The 18,945-nt window shown below is 42.3% G+C and overlaps 1 protein-coding gene across 1 annotated transcript in view; it reads left to right on the top strand.

Moving 5' to 3' along the window:
* Nucleotides 1–18,945, top strand: part of LOC307227896 (protein diaphanous homolog 3-like) — a gene marked incomplete at its 5' end in the record, with an annotated part of 362,969 nt that overhangs the window by 134,184 nt on the left and 209,840 nt on the right. Inside the window, 7 exons of the mRNA XM_079997337.1 lie at nucleotides 287–397; nucleotides 945–1,053; nucleotides 2,072–2,207; nucleotides 6,099–6,217; nucleotides 6,656–6,720; nucleotides 8,840–8,944; nucleotides 15,675–15,992. Coding sequence (XP_079853463.1) covers nucleotides 287–397; nucleotides 945–1,053; nucleotides 2,072–2,207; nucleotides 6,099–6,217; nucleotides 6,656–6,720; nucleotides 8,840–8,944; nucleotides 15,675–15,992 — 963 coding nt within the window. The remainder of the gene's footprint in view (nucleotides 1–286; nucleotides 398–944; nucleotides 1,054–2,071; nucleotides 2,208–6,098; nucleotides 6,218–6,655; nucleotides 6,721–8,839; nucleotides 8,945–15,674; nucleotides 15,993–18,945) is intronic.

Here is an 18,945-nt window from a genome sequence, read left to right on the forward strand (position 1 = left end):
TTTAGCATGCCGGGCCCGCCGCCCTTCTGTATCAATCGACGCATAAAGAAATCTATTTTTTTCCCCCTCGTGTTTCTGTTTCCCCTTGTCTTTCGCTTCTTTCAACATCTCCCTCTTGTCTTTTGTCTCTCTCTCTCACCCCCTCCGCCCCTATCCTCTGCTACTATCACTTGCTGTCTTCTTATCCTCATTATGATCCCCACATTCCCTCTCTCTCTCTCTCTCTCTCTCTCTCTCTCTCTCTCCTTTCTGCTCAACTACCGCCCCGTCCTTCTCCACATGCTAGGTGGCGTGCATGCAGCTCATCAACGCACTGGTAACGTCTCCTGATGAGCTGGACTTCAGGCTCCACATCAGGAATGAATTTATGCGCTGTGGCCTGAAAGAGATATTGCCGGTAAGCCCCCCCTCGCCAACTCAACACACACACACACACACACACACACACACACACACACACACACACACACACACACACACACACACACACACACACACACACACACACACACAACAAAAAACAAGCGCCATACTAAGTCTATTAATATTTAAATGAGTTGTCCACTTGAGTGAAATATGTTGTGTTTGCTCTGGCACATAATGGATGAAACTCAGAGGAGAGACTTCAGCCAATCGGGCTCCTCGGCCGTTTGGCCGGCGCTCTCTCCCTGCGGGCTCCTCCACCACCCTAACATGTTTGCCTGCCGTAAACAATGTCGCCTGCTCACCAGTGAACAGATAGATTGAAACGTTGAGCCGGTTCCCTATGCACCCGTACACCATAACAGGCGATAGGGTTTTAGATTGAGCTCTTGCACTTGACTCGGGGCCCAAAGTTTCCCTTCAGACAGGGGAAAAAAGGAACCCCCCACAACCTCCAATTTCTTTTACATGTCCCTCTTTTCCCCCTCTTCGCTCATCTCTGCATCCTGCCACCTCTGCAGCAACTGGCGGTGATAAGGAACGACGCTCTAGACATCCAGCTGAAGGTGTTTGAGGAGCACAAGGAGGAGGACATGATGGAGTTCTCCCACAGGCTGGAGGACATCAGGAGTGAGCTGGAATATCCTTGTCTTCACGGCAGAACACAACACTTAGACGTTTAAGGTTCATGGGGTAAATGTCTTCTCGAAGGGTTCCTCATTAAAAGAAAACTCTGCGTCGTTTAAATCGTTTAAACCTAACCCTTGTTTTTTTGATCATTGGGTAGTCATCCTGAAATTATAGGAATCAAAATCTTTTATACATTCCAGTATTTAAAGAATACCTTCAATGGGTTAATCATGCCGCCGAAGAAGACGGTCGCGATTGCCCCATTGCGACTTGAGATAAACAAAAATTAAGCAGCGTTTTGCCTCAGGTACAGTGAGCAGAACAAAATGTATTATTTATTTATTTATTTATTTATTTATTTATTTATTTATGTGGCTATGTCCTTGTCTAAAATAAATCAAGAATGCAACTGGTGGGCACTTTAACAGTAACTATGGCTCCTGTATGAGATACTGTGTAATTTCTCGTATTCAAAAACCTCAACCAAAGTAAGTACACTATTGTCACATCATTTTTATCAAGCAGGGTGGTATTGCCCTTCTCAGGAACACTGAACGTTTCTTCCCAAGATCCCGAGGCCAAATTAATCGCAAAGTCATGAATAAGCACAATCTAAGTGTGCCCGGAGTGGTGTTATCCCACTTTATAGCATACTGTATTTAGGTAAATGTATTTTTGGTCAGTAATCCATGTTTAACATTGCATTAGCTGATTATAGCGTTCACTTAGCTGGCTTGCGAGCTCACACTCACCGCCATTATCAAATACACAAAGGTCAATGGTGAAAGCTTCTCTATTGAGTTTGGTTCATAAAACATTGTTCGAATCGGGCCTCTGATCCTGAATAGGCAATACGTTTTGCTGAAGGGAATAACAAAAACGCAAAAAAACCCGCAAGACAGTTCGAGTCCAAACAAATCGCTCACTCCTCTCTGTCCGTTTCTCCCAATAGCCCTCGGCTGTCCGTGTACACCTGTGGCATGTTTCATATTGTTTAAAATGCTTGGCGTCCACGTACCGTCCTTGACCCTTTGCACCATTGTGGAAGATGTGTTCGGTATTGTTCAGAACATGGTGAAGGACAGCGAGGCAGAAAACTATTTCCTCTCCATTCTGCAACACCTGATGCTCATTCGCAATGACTACTTGGTCAGGTAAAAAAGAAAAAAACCCAAGACACACACACACACGCACGCACACGCACGCACGCACACACACACACACACACATAGTTAGCGAAAATACGTATCCTGAACACCGGAATTTCCTCAAGGGGGTTTACAAATCCAGTGTTCTTACCAGGTCCTTGAAATGTTTGGATTTCGTCCTGAGAAATGTAAGTACTCTAATGCCTTTGAAGGAGCTCCTTTTTTTGCTTAAGTGCTTGAAAAGTTCTTGAAAATTATTATTGGATTATCATTGGATGGATAAAGTTTCCTCTAAATGAAGGTTTTGATAGTGAAATTAGTTACACACCGACACACGGCGAAAGGTCAGCGCTAAGCCACCTCTCGACGTCACCAATGTTGGCCATAGGTGAGAAGAAGTGTTATTTGATAGAATTTTACTGATTTACTTTACCTGTTTTTTTATTTTACTTTACACCGGAGGTCTGACACGGCCCTTAAAGCTCCTGAATGACATTGACTAACAAAGGGAATGCTCCGTCTTTCATCTCAGGACCGTCTACAGCAAGCGCAGCCCCGGAGTGTCTCATCTTTTCTCTTTAATGGTACTTTTCAAAGGCCTGTTTTAATGTCGGCTTCGCTCACAGCTGGGCGTGAGTTAAACCTTGGCTTAATCAAAAGATGAGGCTCTAATGTGCAGAATATGAAATGCATCGCTCTCAGATTCTCACCCTGAGAAGAGGGGGGTAGGGGGTTGGGGGAGAGGAAGAAAATCACGCAAGAGAGTGAACCCCCACACACACACACACACACACACACACACACACACACACACACACCACACACACCACACGCACACACACAGCATGTATGGTCCTTGTTCATTTTAATTTCATTCATCTGAAATCATTATAGTGTGAATGGATCTTATACACTCGGTCACTTTCATAGTCGAGTGTTGCAGCTCAGTACGTCATTTTTCTTGACATGTCTTTTCTCTGTGACCTTATTGCTTACGTGAATGCATCACAAATTATATAGATATATATATTTGATTACCATTATGAGGTTATTTATAGGCAATTATAAGTCTGATTTGACAGTCTGATCTCCCCAACCATTGGGAGAGAGTTTGGAAGTATTTCTTCAGGAAGAATTTACAAATTATTGTTATATACATGTACTGTATATATCAGTGAAACTGATATACAGTATACTATATATTTTTATGCAAGTAAGTCAATCACTTACTTGCACTTTTCAAAACATACAGTTCTAAAGTTCCTTACGTGTATGCTGCAGTCAGGTAGCATTAAATAAACAATTGAAGAAAGATGAAAACCAGACAGATCAGGCAAAGAAAATAAAATTGAATAAAAAATAGGTGGTAAGATATACATGAGCTTGTTCGGTTCATTGAAAAGCTGCAAAGCACTACCCATACACTGGGATCTGTATCCACTGAGTGGTGTGTCATTTGTCCTTGGTACTTGCTACTTATGTACTTGGAACACAAAAATGGAAAAAAAATGAAACATCTATGGTTTTCATGGGTTTTCATATACTGGGTCACAGCAGAAATAGGCAGTGAAACACAAACCCCACCTTGCACATTTCCAGAGCATTCAAGTTGGTAAGGCTGGCAAGGCAAGGTAGCCAGCCTCACAACCATGGATCGTAAACATCGACATTAAGGAAACACGGTTGGCAAAACACTCTGCAGTTTATATTCTGACAACTTAGAATTGTGTATGATATAAGATGATGTGACGCAGCTATAATAATAGCTTCCTCAAGCCTGGGCTCCAACCCCCCAAATGTCTAAAACAGCCAGTGCTGTTATACTTATACCTAAAGTTGGACCCTATTCAAAGCTATTGCGGCGACTTTTCGCTATCCCCTGTTTGCGCCGTTGCATTGAAATAAATTGAATCTGGTCTGAGTTATTAGCCTAGGTTGTCAACCACGTTTACCTTACACAATACACCAACAACAACATTATGGTCAAACTTCTTCTTCTTCTCCTCTGGGCTGCCCCCGGTTAGGGGTCGCCACAGCGGATCATCTGCCTCCAATACCTTCTGTTCTGCACATCTTCCTCACTTACGCCAACCTCCTGCATGTCCTCCCTCACCTATGGTCAATATAACATAATAAATGTGTTGGTTGAATTCAACCATTGTAATATTCAGGGGAAAAAAATAAATAAATTAAAAGAATTAAAGTGGAATATACGGCAAATTCGGTGTACACTGGGCACCCACACTCTTCAAATTAGAAAATCGTACCTCTCAGTATGGTGCTGAATCAAGCTGTGCCTTTAAAAATGTTCAGGTCGCAATAAGTAGCTTTGAAAGTTTTAACTCTATCTTCCCTTTGCTCTTGATTAGATTCCCCACTACGACGCATTTACACAAGCCACTATGTATAAATTAGATCCCATTAACATATCCTACTGGACTACCCACTGGGTGTGTTTTGCGCTTCCCCTATTGGATTTTGTCATCTTTTGAAGTAAACAATGCGTACCTGTCTTCAGAGCCAGTCATCTACAAACAAGAACGTGCCACCCAGTGCGTCTTCCGTGTGTGTGATATCATTTGCATGCCCTTCTTTTGATTTAGCTTCTTTTCTAATAAGTTGTAGATTGATCGTGACGGAAATCGTCCGCTCCCGATATCCGTTGTAAAGCTCAAGGGGGACAGTGGCTCAGGAGGGCAGTACGGGTCGTCTAGTACTCTGAAGATTGCCGGTCCGATCCCCTCCCCTCCTGGTAGCGTGCTGAAGATTCCTTGAGCAAAACACTTAACCCCCTAACCGCTCCCGATGAACCTTGCGTGGCCGCCTCCATCGGTGTAGGAATTGGTGTAGGAATCGTGTAAGTCGCTTTGGACAGCTAACTTAAGTGATGTTGTAAAGGTGGGACCATGTTTCTGCAGAGGAGAGGTAGAAGAGGTTTTTCCTAAACGAATCCCTGCTTGAAACCTGTAAATGCACTTGTTTCTCACTATATGGGGATTTGGTGTTGTTGGTGTTGTCAGTGATAATGAGCAAGTCCAACAGGCGATATCTCCACAACCTGTGACAGCGACACATCCGGCAGCTCCGTATGTCATTCCGCTTTGCAGCGAGACGGCACACCTTTGGCTCTCGCCAGATCGGCGCCCTCGAGCAGAATTTTGACAGGAATCCTGGGCTACGAGCCTCAGCCTGCAATTACCTGTGCTCGGTGCGTTTCACCACCATCGCCACATCGACAACTCAAGTACATCGTGTCAACGTTTCCTCTGGGTTATTTTGAATTATAACTGTACTCGCCAAATCTGCGCGTCTATAGAGGTGAAGCGAAACGGCAATGTTCAAGATCAGCTTGATCTCACTGTAAGAGGAAGCTCCCTGACCGTTTCCCTGCCAATACTCTACCATGGAGCCTCCTGGTTGTCGGAGAGAGGACCGGCTGAGGTCGCGCTTCTCTCGCTCTCTCTCGACTTCCCGCTGTTATCATTTTCCTGCAGAAAATGGAGTTCCATCTCCACATTGTTTCGTTTGACCTTTTCCCTCGCACATCTTCGTCTGCGAGGCTGACACAGATGCATAAGCCATTGTGTTTAGGCGCTCTTCATACTGTATGTAATTGCTGCTTGCTTTGCCGCGGAAGTGCCGCTTTTTTCTTTCACAAATGAACACGTTAAAGTTGCAGTATTTGGATGGCAACTTGGACAGATAACAATGGTACATTTAAACACAAACACCCGCACAATGACGCTTGCCATCGTTTTGTCGACCGCGTAACGTCCTCCTCTAGATAATATCTTTCTTTTCATCCATTTTGTTGTGTTTCTTTCCTCCTTTCTCTCTTTCTCTTTCCTCTTTTTCTCTTTCTATCTCTGCCCACCCCCGACCCAACCCGACCCATAGGCCTCAGTACTTTAAGATCATCGAGGAGTGCGTGTCTCAGATCGTTCTCCACCGCAGCGGCACCGACCCGGATTTCAGTTACCGCAAGCGTCTGGACGTGGACTTTGGCCACCTCTTGGGTACCTTCAGCACTTAAAAAAAAAAAAAAATTATAATAATAATACACGCACACACACACACACACACGTATGTATGTATGTATGTATGTATGTATGTATGTATGTATGTATGTATGTATGTATGTATGTATGTATGTATGTATGTATGTATGTATGTATGTATGTATGTATGTATGTATGTATGTATGTATGTATGTATACTGTTTATGTGTATATATATATATATATGTGTGTGTGTGTGTATTTATATATATATATATGTGTGTGTATATATATATATATATATGTGTGTGTATATATACTGTTTGTGTATGTATGTGTATATATATATATATATATATATATATATATAATAATTTATCTCGGGGAATGGGTTTCTCCACCTGTATACGCCAGTTACGTGTGTAACCTTCCCTGTGCTTTGTTGCGGTCTTTCAGATGTGTGTGTGGACAAGGCGCGGGCCGATGAGTACGAACAAAGGGCTTCGGAGTTGGCGCAGAAAGTAAGCATCCTTCCATTTCACACCATCGTTTACGAACGCTCGATCGGTGTTTAGCGCCGCTCTTTGTCACAGTCGATGGCTACTAACACACAACTCATTATTCCATCAGAATTGTAGCAGTTCAATTCACAGGAGGGCTCTAATGAATGTTCACAATTTCAAGTCACAACTTAGTGAGAGGGAATTACTTTCACACCTCACCAAGAAAGTCCTTTAATTATGTATGTGCAGGTAGATAAAATGTTAATCTGAGCATTTGACTATCATGGTGCGTTATTCGTGCAGCTTTGAGTGGCGGGACAGTGTGAAATTAAATCGGAAAATCAGAAAAGGTTTGCATTTAATCTACAAAGTTTTGAACCGTATCTTCTTGTACTGTTTACCCAAACAATCTTATCTTACTTTTTGTGAGAAAGTCACAGCAACATCAATCTTATTACTAGAAAGAGTCTCAAATATAGTTGGAACAGAGTTTCCGTAAGAAAAAATTGATGCTGGTCCATGTGTCCTGGGAGATCACATTGTACCGGTCAAATGGGAGGGATCCCTATCAAATATTTTCTACTCTGTCTCCGCTCCGTGTCTACTGTGTTTACGAGCGCAACCTGTCCAGAAGGGAGGGGGCGTGGCTTATTTCTATATCGACAAACGTGATTGGTTAGAGGTGAAAGATCAGCTTTATATCGTCCAAACTGATTGCCTTTCCGTTGCCCCTTGCTAAACGCGGAAATTAACAGATCCATGGATTTTTTTATGTAAGTGATCGAGTCTATTTTATTTCGACATTGAGGAAATAAATATGGTGATAATTATCATTATCGCCCAGCACTTTTTCAAATTGTGCTTGGAGGGAATTATTTTCAGCGGACATGACCGGAGAGATTAAACTATGTCGGACGCTGATTTTCCCGGTAAAAAAACTGCCATTACCGCATAAACGTAAACGCTGAGTTGGAAATGTATTTTCTCTGGCCTCCATTTTCAGCTGTTTAATATCTTACCACAATAAAGCAGGGTTGAAGTGCTTAGCCATTACTCTGGAACCGAGTTAAAAGTTGCAAAGCAGATAAAAGTGATTAATGAAAGTTTTATTGGGATTTCATAATTAACAGATGTACTGAATTAAAAAAAAAATTGTCTGTCCTTGTAATAATAGCTTTATATACCAGTAGATATTTTGGAGGCACTGCACTAACTCATAACCGAAACACACACAAAAACATTCTCTCTGATCAAAATACTTTTTCGGGCTTATATATAGTATAAAGTATTTTGAATATAGTTACATAATCACATCATCCACATGAGACCATTGCTTCAACAAGCAATGGCCAGCAATTGCCTTTTTGTCCCTTCGATAATGGCCCAAATGGAGATACCTTCATTTTCTCTGCATTATTTTCCTTTTTGAAGCTGGGAGACAACCTTCCAGTTTGTTGTCGATTGGATTTTCGACTTCATGCATCATATAATGAATTTGACCTTTTTCTGCTTTCTTAGTCCGCCTCCGTGCTCGTCCCACTCGATTTGAACAGGCGGTCAAAGTAGAGAAGATGCAAAAGCCGGGAAGAGCTGCTAGCCTGACATTTCGGTAAACGGAAAATACTCTACAAGCAAACGACCGACTAGTGGAATATGTTTTCGGAATTTCCTCCCCATTGCGGAAACGCGGGTTGAGATGAATCTTTATTCTGTTGCTGCTGTCTGTATCGGATGTAGAAACGTGCACGCGTATCTGCTGGACTCTGACTGATGTTTACTCAGTGATGACACGTGTTAAGGTGATAAAAGGACGATCGACAGGTTGGTTCGTAGATCCCACTTGTGAATGGAAGCGCCTCTTGTTGAAGAGTACACAACTGAGACCGTATAAAGGGCATAAGGGGTGTAACTCGCACAAAAGGACAATACAAGACAGTGCTCATTACTTTAAAGCCGCCGTGTGTGTGTGTGTGTGTGTGTGTGTGTGTGTGTGTGTGTGTGTGTGTGTGTGTGTGTGTGTGTGTGTGTGTGTGTGTGTGTGTGTGTGTGTGTGTGTGTGTGTGTGTGTGTGTGTGGGTGTGTGTGTGTGTGTGTGCGCGCGCGCGCTCGCGACATCTTGTTGTCTCCCCATGCGTAGTTCGACGAAGAGATTCTGGGCCGGCAGGAGACGCAGGCTCAGCTGGTGAAGTGCGAGGAGCAAATAGCGGAGCTTCAGGCCGAGCTGCAAGCCTTCAAGTCGCAGGTAAACCCACGCTCCCTCGCCCCTTTCACACCCCCGGCCACAGCGCACTGCCGCTCTGCAAAGCGGCACGGGAGCAGTCTCTCTGTCATTTAAATTTGCTGCATTTCAGTTCTTACATGGCCAAAGCATTACAAGATATGTGTATCAATTATTACATCTATTTTACACATAGCATATAATGTAGTAAAGATAATAAAACAATATTGAAAATATCGCTGCAGGCAGAAATGCATGGAGCCTAGGTCAGTCGTTGTGAGAGTTTTGTTCAGAGTTTCAGAAAGTATTTTAGTCTTTTTTTTTTTTTTTTTCTCGAGGGGAGAGTGGCTGACCTCTGAAGCAGCCCGTTCTGCCCACCACTTCTTTGCTGCCTTGGAGTGTCGGCTTCTTTGAGGCATCTGGAACCTAGAAACACAAAAAGAATTGAAATGCTTTCATAACATAGAATAAATACCTGTTCCTTGCACTGTGTAATGAGAAATGTAACATCTCTTACTAACGTCTCCTTTAAAAATGGACCGATTTGAATCAAACTCGGACGACGCTGCCCCGAATCCACATTTTATTTATCCTGTCCGTGGTTTCGTTGGTTCCATGACATTCATACCTTAATTTTTCATGAACAAAATCAATAGGGGTCTCCACTCCCTTCGGGAATTGGAACCCGAATTAGTAATGAAATAATAACAAAAATAACAACGTGAATGACGACAACAGCAGCACTACTCCTACTACTATTAGTTCTGCTACTTCTACTGTTACTACTACTACTGATAATGATGATGATAATAATGATGACGCAGCGACGACAACAACAATCATTATGAACTACACAAATATACAATAAGAGGACTTCTCAAAAATTGAACAATATAACAGAATATAACTGTTGCATTGAAAATAAATAGATAGATAAGCGAAGATAACCTCAAATAACCAATAGTACATTTTAAACATTGGAAACATAAATACAGAAAAGTAAAGCTCACCTAAAAGAAAAATGATAAAATGTTGATATTATTATTATTATTATTATTATTATTATTATTATTATTATTATTTGTATTACTATAAAGGGAGGAAGTTCTGTCTGTTTGTTTGTCCTTTGATTGCATCGACAACCGTTCACACTTGGCAGGTATATTGCTCGGGATGAATTTGGTGACATTTGAAAATGGGACACGTAGAATATTAATTAACTTTCAATAAACAGCGCGCTAGCTGGGGGGCGGGGCTTCAGGGCTCTGCGACTGAGTCACAGAGTGTCTTGAATGCCCATGCTAAGGACTGAATCATTGCCTTTTTGTTAAACTGTGCCATTCAAATGTCTGAAAGTCTTAGATTTTGAATGGAATGCCCTTGTAAGTCTTACATTTTGAAGGGGTATGCACTATTATATATATGAGGATTTGGACTAAGGCCTGTTTATATATTGTACCCTACGCAAGACAATGCGTGCGACAAACGCAAAGAGGAACGCAAGGTGCGTTTTTCACGTTGCAAATGTGCGCGTTCAAATTCTGAAACGCTACACAAACGTGTGGTGCAATTCCCCCTGTTTCCCATACGGAACCTAAATACAAATACTACTAAATAAACGACACAACTGATTTAGTAACTGTTTCAGGGTAAACGTAAACTGAAATGGCAATGGTGGCAGCAGAAGATGAGCGTTTCATGTACGTAATTTGGGCAAACACTCATCTGTATGACACTGCATCTCCGAAAAATGAGTGAATTTAGTTCCCCCTTGTGGGGGAAGCGGCAGGGCCCCGAAATGTGCGTATGGTATGTAATATAGCTGCGTAAGGTTACGTATCTGTGTTCATGTATTGTAGCTTGCGTAAGGTATGTAACAGGGCTTACATACAGACAGAAATGTGTAAACATTGCACTTAAAAAGCTGAAAAGGTAAAGATAAGCTAATATACGCTGAGAAATACAGTGGTGTATTTCCTTGGACGAGGCCATCCACTGTTGCGTTTGATCTCATATCATATTCTTCCATCCCATATATATAAGTACTTTACATACAGTACATAACATAATCATTGCAAACTGCAGTTTCCTGCAAAATAGACGGATGCAGTATTTACCCTGGCATCGATGGGTAAAGTGGGTGCCCTCACTCCATAACTATCTCTCTCTCTAAACTTGAACCTCTGTACGCCCTCTATACCTTGAACTTTCTATACCCCGCTTACATCCAACACATTTATTTCATTGATTTAGTTACCATATCTCGCTACGCTTCTTCCATATCTCGTAATCCACCGGAGCTTGCACTCTGGTGTGATGTGTCTGTGCCGGTTGACGCTTAATGAGGGCAGTGACCAGGACTGTGGCGCTGGACTCCTTATTCCCCCATCTCCATCCCATAACAGGAAACCGTTCCTAAAAGGAAAAAAAAAAAAAAAAAAAGCAATTTATCGTGAGAACACACACACACACACACACACACACACACACACACACACACACACACACACACACACACACACACACACACACACACACACACACATTCCCGCCATCCAAGGCCTCCCCTGGCCACTGCAGAGTCGCCCCCTCTTATTCCCATTGGAGAGCGAGATAACTGCACACACTCGGAGAGGGAAGGGCGGGCAAACTTCTCTTTTCATTTCCCTGATAAGTTTTCAATTTGGGAGGGTAAACACTGAGCGAATACTCAAATAGCGCCTTGGCTCAGATGACTGATACATTAAGCTCTAGTGGGCACGCACACACGCACACACACACACACGCACACAGACACATCTCAACGATAGCTCTCTCTCGCTCTCTCTTTCTCATTTAAGCTCCAATGTAAACTATAACTCTCCTTCTTATTTAAACACACACACTGGCTCCCTCGCACACTAACTCACTCTCTGAGATGGAGATGCTCTGACCCAGTAGCCTAACCATCACAATTTGGCCCTTGTCAAAGTCGCTCAGATCCTTACACTAACCCATTTTTCCTGCTTCCAACACATCAACTTCAAGAAGTGACTGTTCACTTGCTGCTTAATATATCCCTTGACACCCCTTGACAGGTGCATTTGGAACTAGATGAGCAATGTTATTCACTTCACCTGTCAGTGGGTTTAATGTTGAGGCTGATCGGTGTATTGCTCTGTGGTGAACGTCACGTAAACGTAGAGTTCAGTGGTAACAGGAACTCATTAGCTGATGTTGTAGCGTCACCACCGATCTCAACGTCTGCACTGGCCATGTAAACATTTCCGCAGTCACAGCGAGCTCCACCAATCAGAGACGTTGCTGTTACACTTTAGGATTGTGGGTAGGGTCGTACTTCTCCATGACATCAGGAATAAAACATATTTTTCTGAAAACAAGGTTGATATCACAGGGACCTGTGGCTTCTACAGCAGCGTACACCAACGTTTCACAATCTAATAGCTCTAGTATACCTGGGATGGTTATGACATGAATACCTTTATTCAGAATATGGACAGGGTTTTCACTTCCGGAAACTCACTGTAGAGCTCTATAAAGATCACATTGAAGTCCTTGAAAATTGAAAATAAATAGTGCTTAAAGAAAAGTACTTGAAAGTCCTTGGATTTCATTTTGTAATGGCAGAATGAACCCTGACACACTCTTTCCTCCAGACACGCACTCAAAGGGAACCACACACGCATTTTTCACTTCCTTTCGCACACACTGAAACAGAAAGGCACACACACACACACACACACACACACACACACACACACACACACACACACACACACACACACACACACACACACACACTTGTTAATTCAGCGGAGGTGTTCTCCCTCCAGAGGCAGTGGCAGAGTAAAGGGCCAACATTGACCTTTAGTGTGCGTCTTTAATCTAAAACTGCTGGCGCGATCAATAAGCCATTTGTGCTTATTGTACAATTCCATCGGCTTTGTTGCCCTGGTTATAACATTTGATTTTTACCTTTAAGGGGGAACTATATATATATATATATATATATATATATATATATATATATATATATATATATATAAATAAATGTATATACACACAGTATATAGCAAGAAAGAAGAAGAAGAAAGAAAGAGTCTTTATTTGTCACACGACACTCCACAACACATGCTTGCACACACACACACATGCACATGCTTGATGGTGGCCGGTGAAATGGCTCCTCTGCTTTTAACCCATCCTGGCTTGTCCTTCGGAAGCAAGTGAGTTCAGCAGAGATTCATGGGCGCTTACATCCATTTGGTCTCTGCTAGCTTGCCGGGAGTACATTTCCTCTTTATTTGTTTGATACATTCTGTAAAGGAAGGGGGAAGAAGACTTGTTAGATGCTGGGGAGATCCCCTGCTCGACCTCCTCCATCTCCAATACAGATCCTGTATCGCTTTGTCTGTCATTGGTTCCGCAGATATATTTCTCTCAAATGATGGCTTAACCGACATAGGAAATATGCTTTTTTAATTGAACTTTGTCCCTCTATTTTCCCTCATGATATTGTATCGATATTTTTTTATTTACCTATACGGCTGTGAGATATGGGCTATGTCCGCACTAATGCGGATACATTAAAAAATGTGTCCATCGTTTTTGGCGCACGCTAGCGTTTCATAAAGTTCGCCATCACCGAAATATGAAAAATGCTTACATTTCTTTAATACCCATGCATCCATCCAGAGTTTTTAAGAAGCTCTGTGTGGGCGGAAGACCAAAACAGAATAAATTAACAATACATCACTGCATAGCATCCCAATACTTGGTGTATGGAAAAACATAAAGAATCACAATCGTATCGTATTGGGACCCAAGTATCGCAATATTAACCTATCATGAGATCCTTGGCGATTCCCACCCCTAGTTTTGGACTACCAATAACCTTAAAATGGCCAAATTCTACTTTCTACACAAGACCCATTGCCATGGTCTTTTGTATTTCCGCCCTATGTGCTGCAGATGAACAGGGGACGATCTCTGACCGCGTTCTCTCATCCTTTTTTGTTCCGATCCACACCGCTGGCGCGAGAACGATATTTTTTTCGGCGGACTCTGCTGTGAGAGAGACCCCAGTGTGAATGCTCTTTATTTTTTTTTATTATTATTATTTTTTTCCTTTTTTCTGAAAAAGCACTCAATCGCTTCATTCAAACTGGAAAACTGCCCCGTATTTTGCTGTTGATGTGTAATTATTCAGACTTAATTTTTTTCTCCTCAAATTAACTCAAAGGAAGCTGCCACTTAGCTGTGGGTGTTAATGCGGCACAATAAGGCTTTTGTGTGGTCACCCACACAACCACTGCTCTCAACACAGGTGTTGAGAGCAGTGTTCACCTACGAAGGCCCCCCTGCCGGAGCACGGATCCTTTGAAAGTAGCATCCGTACTTTCCGACTTTTTCGTTAATTGTACACTTTGACACTATTCCTGCAAGGTATAGATATTAATAGAACTAGGTGAACTTAAGCTGAATGATAGATGTGCGCTGCTTACAATACGCGTCTCAGCGTCAAGCATCTTATCGTGCATCACCCTTTACATACTATGTTATACTGTATACACTGTGTACATCTCATCTCATCACCGTTCTCAGTCTCAGCGTCGTTCCCGCAGTCTGTCAGTATTCACTACACTAGCTTCACAATGGCCGCGCTCCCTTATCGTGGAATAACACGGGTCCTCTCTTATCAACCAATTCACTTAACGACCTGGTCCTAGGAACGGAACTCGGTCGTTAAGTGAGGAGTACCTGTATACGTATTTACACTGATCAGCCACAACATTATAACCACTGACAGGTGGCGTGAATAACATTGCTCATCTCATTCCAATGGCACTTGTCAAGGGGTGGGATATATTAGGCAGCAAGTGAACAGTCAGTTCCTAAAGTTGATGTGTTGGAAGCAGGAAAAATGGGCAAGCGTAAGGATCTGAGTGACTGTGACAAGGACCAAATTGTAATGGCTATACGGCTGGATCAGAGCATCTCCAAGGTGACAGGTCTTGTGGGGTGTTCTTGGAATGCAGTGGTTAGTACCTACCAAAAGTGGACAAAGGAAAGATAGCCAGTGAAGTGACGACAGGGTCATGGCGCCCAAGGCTCATTGATGCGCGTGAGGAAACCGGTCAGAGTGTCCATGATGATCCCTGTCCACCGGCGAAAGCGCCTACAATGGGCATGTGTGCATCAGAACTGGACCGTGGATCAATGGAAGAAGGTGGCCTGGTCTGATGAATCCTGTTTTCTCTTCCATCATGTGGTTGATCTGGGTCCGTGCACATTCTTTGCCTGGAGAAGAGATGACATGGCTATGGGAAGAAGGCAAGCCAGCGGAGGCAGTGTGATGCTCAGAAACCTTTGGTCCTGGCATTCATGTGGAAATTACTCTGACTCATACCACCTATATATACATTGTTAGGCTGGCAGAGCTGGTTTGGCGGCATGAGGGGAACCTACACAATATTAGGCAGGTGGTTTTAATGTTATGGCTGATCGGTGTATATAAAAACAATGTGTTATTATCTCATTTTAATTTCTCATTTTAAAACACTTTAACTTAAATCCGGGAATTAATAAAGCTTTATATTCATCTCAATATATACTGTAGTACAATTCCATAGGATAGTACCAGGATATATTCAGTTGTTTTTGTCTTTTTTTTTTTGTTATTGCTATTAAACATAATTATTAAACTCTACTTATTAAACTCTTATCCCTCACCAACTTTTCCCCCACCCTCCAGTTTGGAGCCGTGCCGCTGGCCTTGTCTCCGTCCGCCGCCCGTTCTGCCTCCTCCTCTTTTCCGCCCTCCGCATCCATCGCCGGCATTCTGTCTCCTCCGCCCCCCGGAGGTCCGCTGCCACCTCCACCGCCTCCTCCCCCGCCCCCACCCCCACCGCCCGGAGTGCTTCTTCCTCCCCCCTGCGGCGTCCCGCCTCCTCCCCCTCCGGGGCTGGCAGGTGCGTTCGGCTCCCCCACCCTCCACGTGCTGCCTTACGGCCTGAGGCCCAAGAAGGAGTTCAAGCCTGAGGCGTCCATGAAGCGCCTGAACTGGTCTAAGGTGAGGACCGCCCCGACACTTATTTTCTTTTCATCCCGTCCCCAACTTCAGGCTTGTTTTATTTTTATTTTTTCTCTATTGGTTTCAAGAAATTCTCAATTCAGAGTTTGCGCTTTCTAAACTGTTAAGAAGAATATAATCATTTTGTCTTGTCCGCACAAGACAAAATGATTATATTCTTCTTAATTTTTTACACAATATTCATTCAATTACCTTTGTTTATTTCACACTCAACTGCCTGCAAAACTTTCTCTCCCCACATATTTTAGTAGTTTTTTGAAAAGTGTCTAATTTAAGTTTAAAACTACTACTACTAAAAAATACCAAATTCAAGTGAAGTGATAAGTTATTTTGTAATGGATAACTTAAATAAAAATGCTATGCGCAATGACAACTGAAAATCTCTATTTATACACACTCTCCTTTCTACATTTTGTCTTAAAGAAAACAAAAAACCGAAGAATAATAATAAAAATATCACTCAGAAACATAGATGCTTGATGCTGAGACGTGGTATTGTATGCAGCGCACAATATCGACTGGTCAGAGAGCTGTTTCTAAGTCCAAACGGTCGTTAAATATATATATATTTATTTGTGTGTGTGTGTGTGTGTCTGTGTGTGTGTGTGTGTGTGTCTGTGTGTGTGTGTGTGTGTGTGTGTGTGTGTGTGTGTGTGTGTGTGTACACTCACCGGCCACTTTATTAGGTTCACCTTTTTAATTGCTTGTTAACACAAATAGCTAATCAGCCAATCACATGGCAGAAACTCATTGCATTTAGGCATGTAGACATGGTGAGGATGACTTGCTGAAGTTCAAACTGAGCATCAGTACGAGTACAATTCAAGGATACTTGAGTATTGAGCATTGAGTATTTCACCCAACAATACAATTACAGCGTCACAGTAGCTCACAACAATATAGTCAAAGATAATAAAGCAATAGAATGAAAAATATACCAGAGATGGAAAATTGTGAAGATACATATAAAACCTAACCTAATACACATAAAAATACGGCAATATACACTAAACCTAATGATGAACAACAAATAGAACCTAAAAATTGACTTTCACTTTGTTAAAGATAATAAGTAAAATAAAAATTCTGGATATAGGGCAGGCCTGACTAAACCAGATATTTTCGCCTCCTAACTTTGTTCCTGATGATCATTGGCAGCTCAGAAGCCGTACAGATGTTCTTGGTGAGGATTCGGAGAGGCATTCCCCTTCCATCTTTGCCAACAGCCATTAAAGAGAGTCTGGCAAGTTCCTTAGATGATAGGATGCTATTGTCAGACACATTCTCGGCGGATTGCATCAACAGATGTTGCTCTACCTCTGCGGGGTAACATTAGTTCACACCACAAGTGATATTAGCTTGTAGTTGGATTAATAATTTAATTTAGTGTGTGTGTTGTTGCAGCTGTTTTGCAAAATCGAACCATATGTTTGCCGATGTGAGGGAGCGCCTTTTAAATGTAACCTTCAGCAGGGCAAAAGGCAGCGCCAGCTGCATGGGACCCCACGCATATGGTTTTCCAGACTATGACGCTGTCCCAAAATTTGTTTGGAATCTGTCTGTCCCAAGGATTTAGATGTTTGGAATCTACCTTTTTTTAACTTTTCCGTCTGTCCTACTTACAATTTTGAATGATCAGAACAGAAGCTAACAAACACACTTCAATCAGACATTTATTTAGTTTTTTAATAATTTCCTTTGGTGTTAAAGCTGAATTGAATACAAGCTTTCTTGTGAAATGGCGAAGAAGGGGGCTACCTAAAAGAACAGCGAGACACTGTCTTCCCAACAACTGTAACAGCAAATGGTAACCATGGTACATTAAAAATATGTCATGGCCAAGGCAGCCTAAACCTACAATGCATTTATCCACCTATTCTAAACTTCAGAGGCCAAGAAGGACACATTTAAACGTCAACAGATGCATAGGGCCACAGCTTATTATTCACATTTTTGTACAATTTATGTGAGAATTGTGTGTATTTACTCGGGCTGTTTAATATGCTGCACAGTCGTGCTAGTTCTTTTTGCGTTCCCAAGTGTCACGGAATATAAAACATAAATATTCTTGATTTCAGTTTTTTCAAGGTGTTGTGGGGAAATACTTTGTCTTGCCAAACTCATTTAATTCATCTCAATGCCACATGGAATATGAAAAAAATATATACAAAATCATTAAATGCAATTCACAAAGATCTGTTTTCTGTCTAAATAACCCAATCTATTATGGAAAACCCGACATAGTTATGAAAAAAAAATCATTCAAGAAGCAGTATATGGTCCATTTTGATTAGATATTTTCATTATTTTAACCTGACATTTGAAAAAAATACAGACAAATCAGCACAAACGCAGCACAAATGGCAATCATTTTATTTAAATTCACACGGGGTGCCAGCTCCACAGAGATTCCTTCTTAACTATACTGTTGTTCGATCAAACGTCGGCGAAATGAGAAGACTCTGAATGAGAAGACTTTTCAACTTTTATTTTAGGGGTTGGCAGCCAAAACGTTTGAGAACCCCTGCCCTAGATCAAAACATACACCACCCACTTCACATTGTTGTTTCTGGAACAAAGACAGTCTAATGCCGGCATTCATTGTAACGGTGAACCACGCAGTCCGAAGCGGCCTCGCAGCTCTGTGAGTTGTTCCAACTGTTTTTTTCCCCAGACAAAAATAGAATTCCGTGCGTGGCAAGATACAAGCATACACATATCTGGTGTTGATTCGGTTGGCGATGGAAGCCCGAGAACCCCCGAACCCGCACCGACCTTCAAGTTTAAGGCCGATTTTAAAGAGGCTCTGACTGGGCTTTTCCGAAATTGCATTTGACGTCGATTTCCGTTGGCTGACCTATTTCCTCATCCGCGTGCGTGCCTTCGGGGCCGCAGGCTCCACAGCACTTCAGATGGGATCAGCCCTCAAAAC

This window comes from Zeus faber, assembly GCF_960531495.2.
Source record: "Zeus faber genome assembly, chromosome: 3".
NCBI classification, from domain to species: Eukaryota; Metazoa; Chordata; class Actinopteri; order Zeiformes; family Zeidae; genus Zeus; species Zeus faber.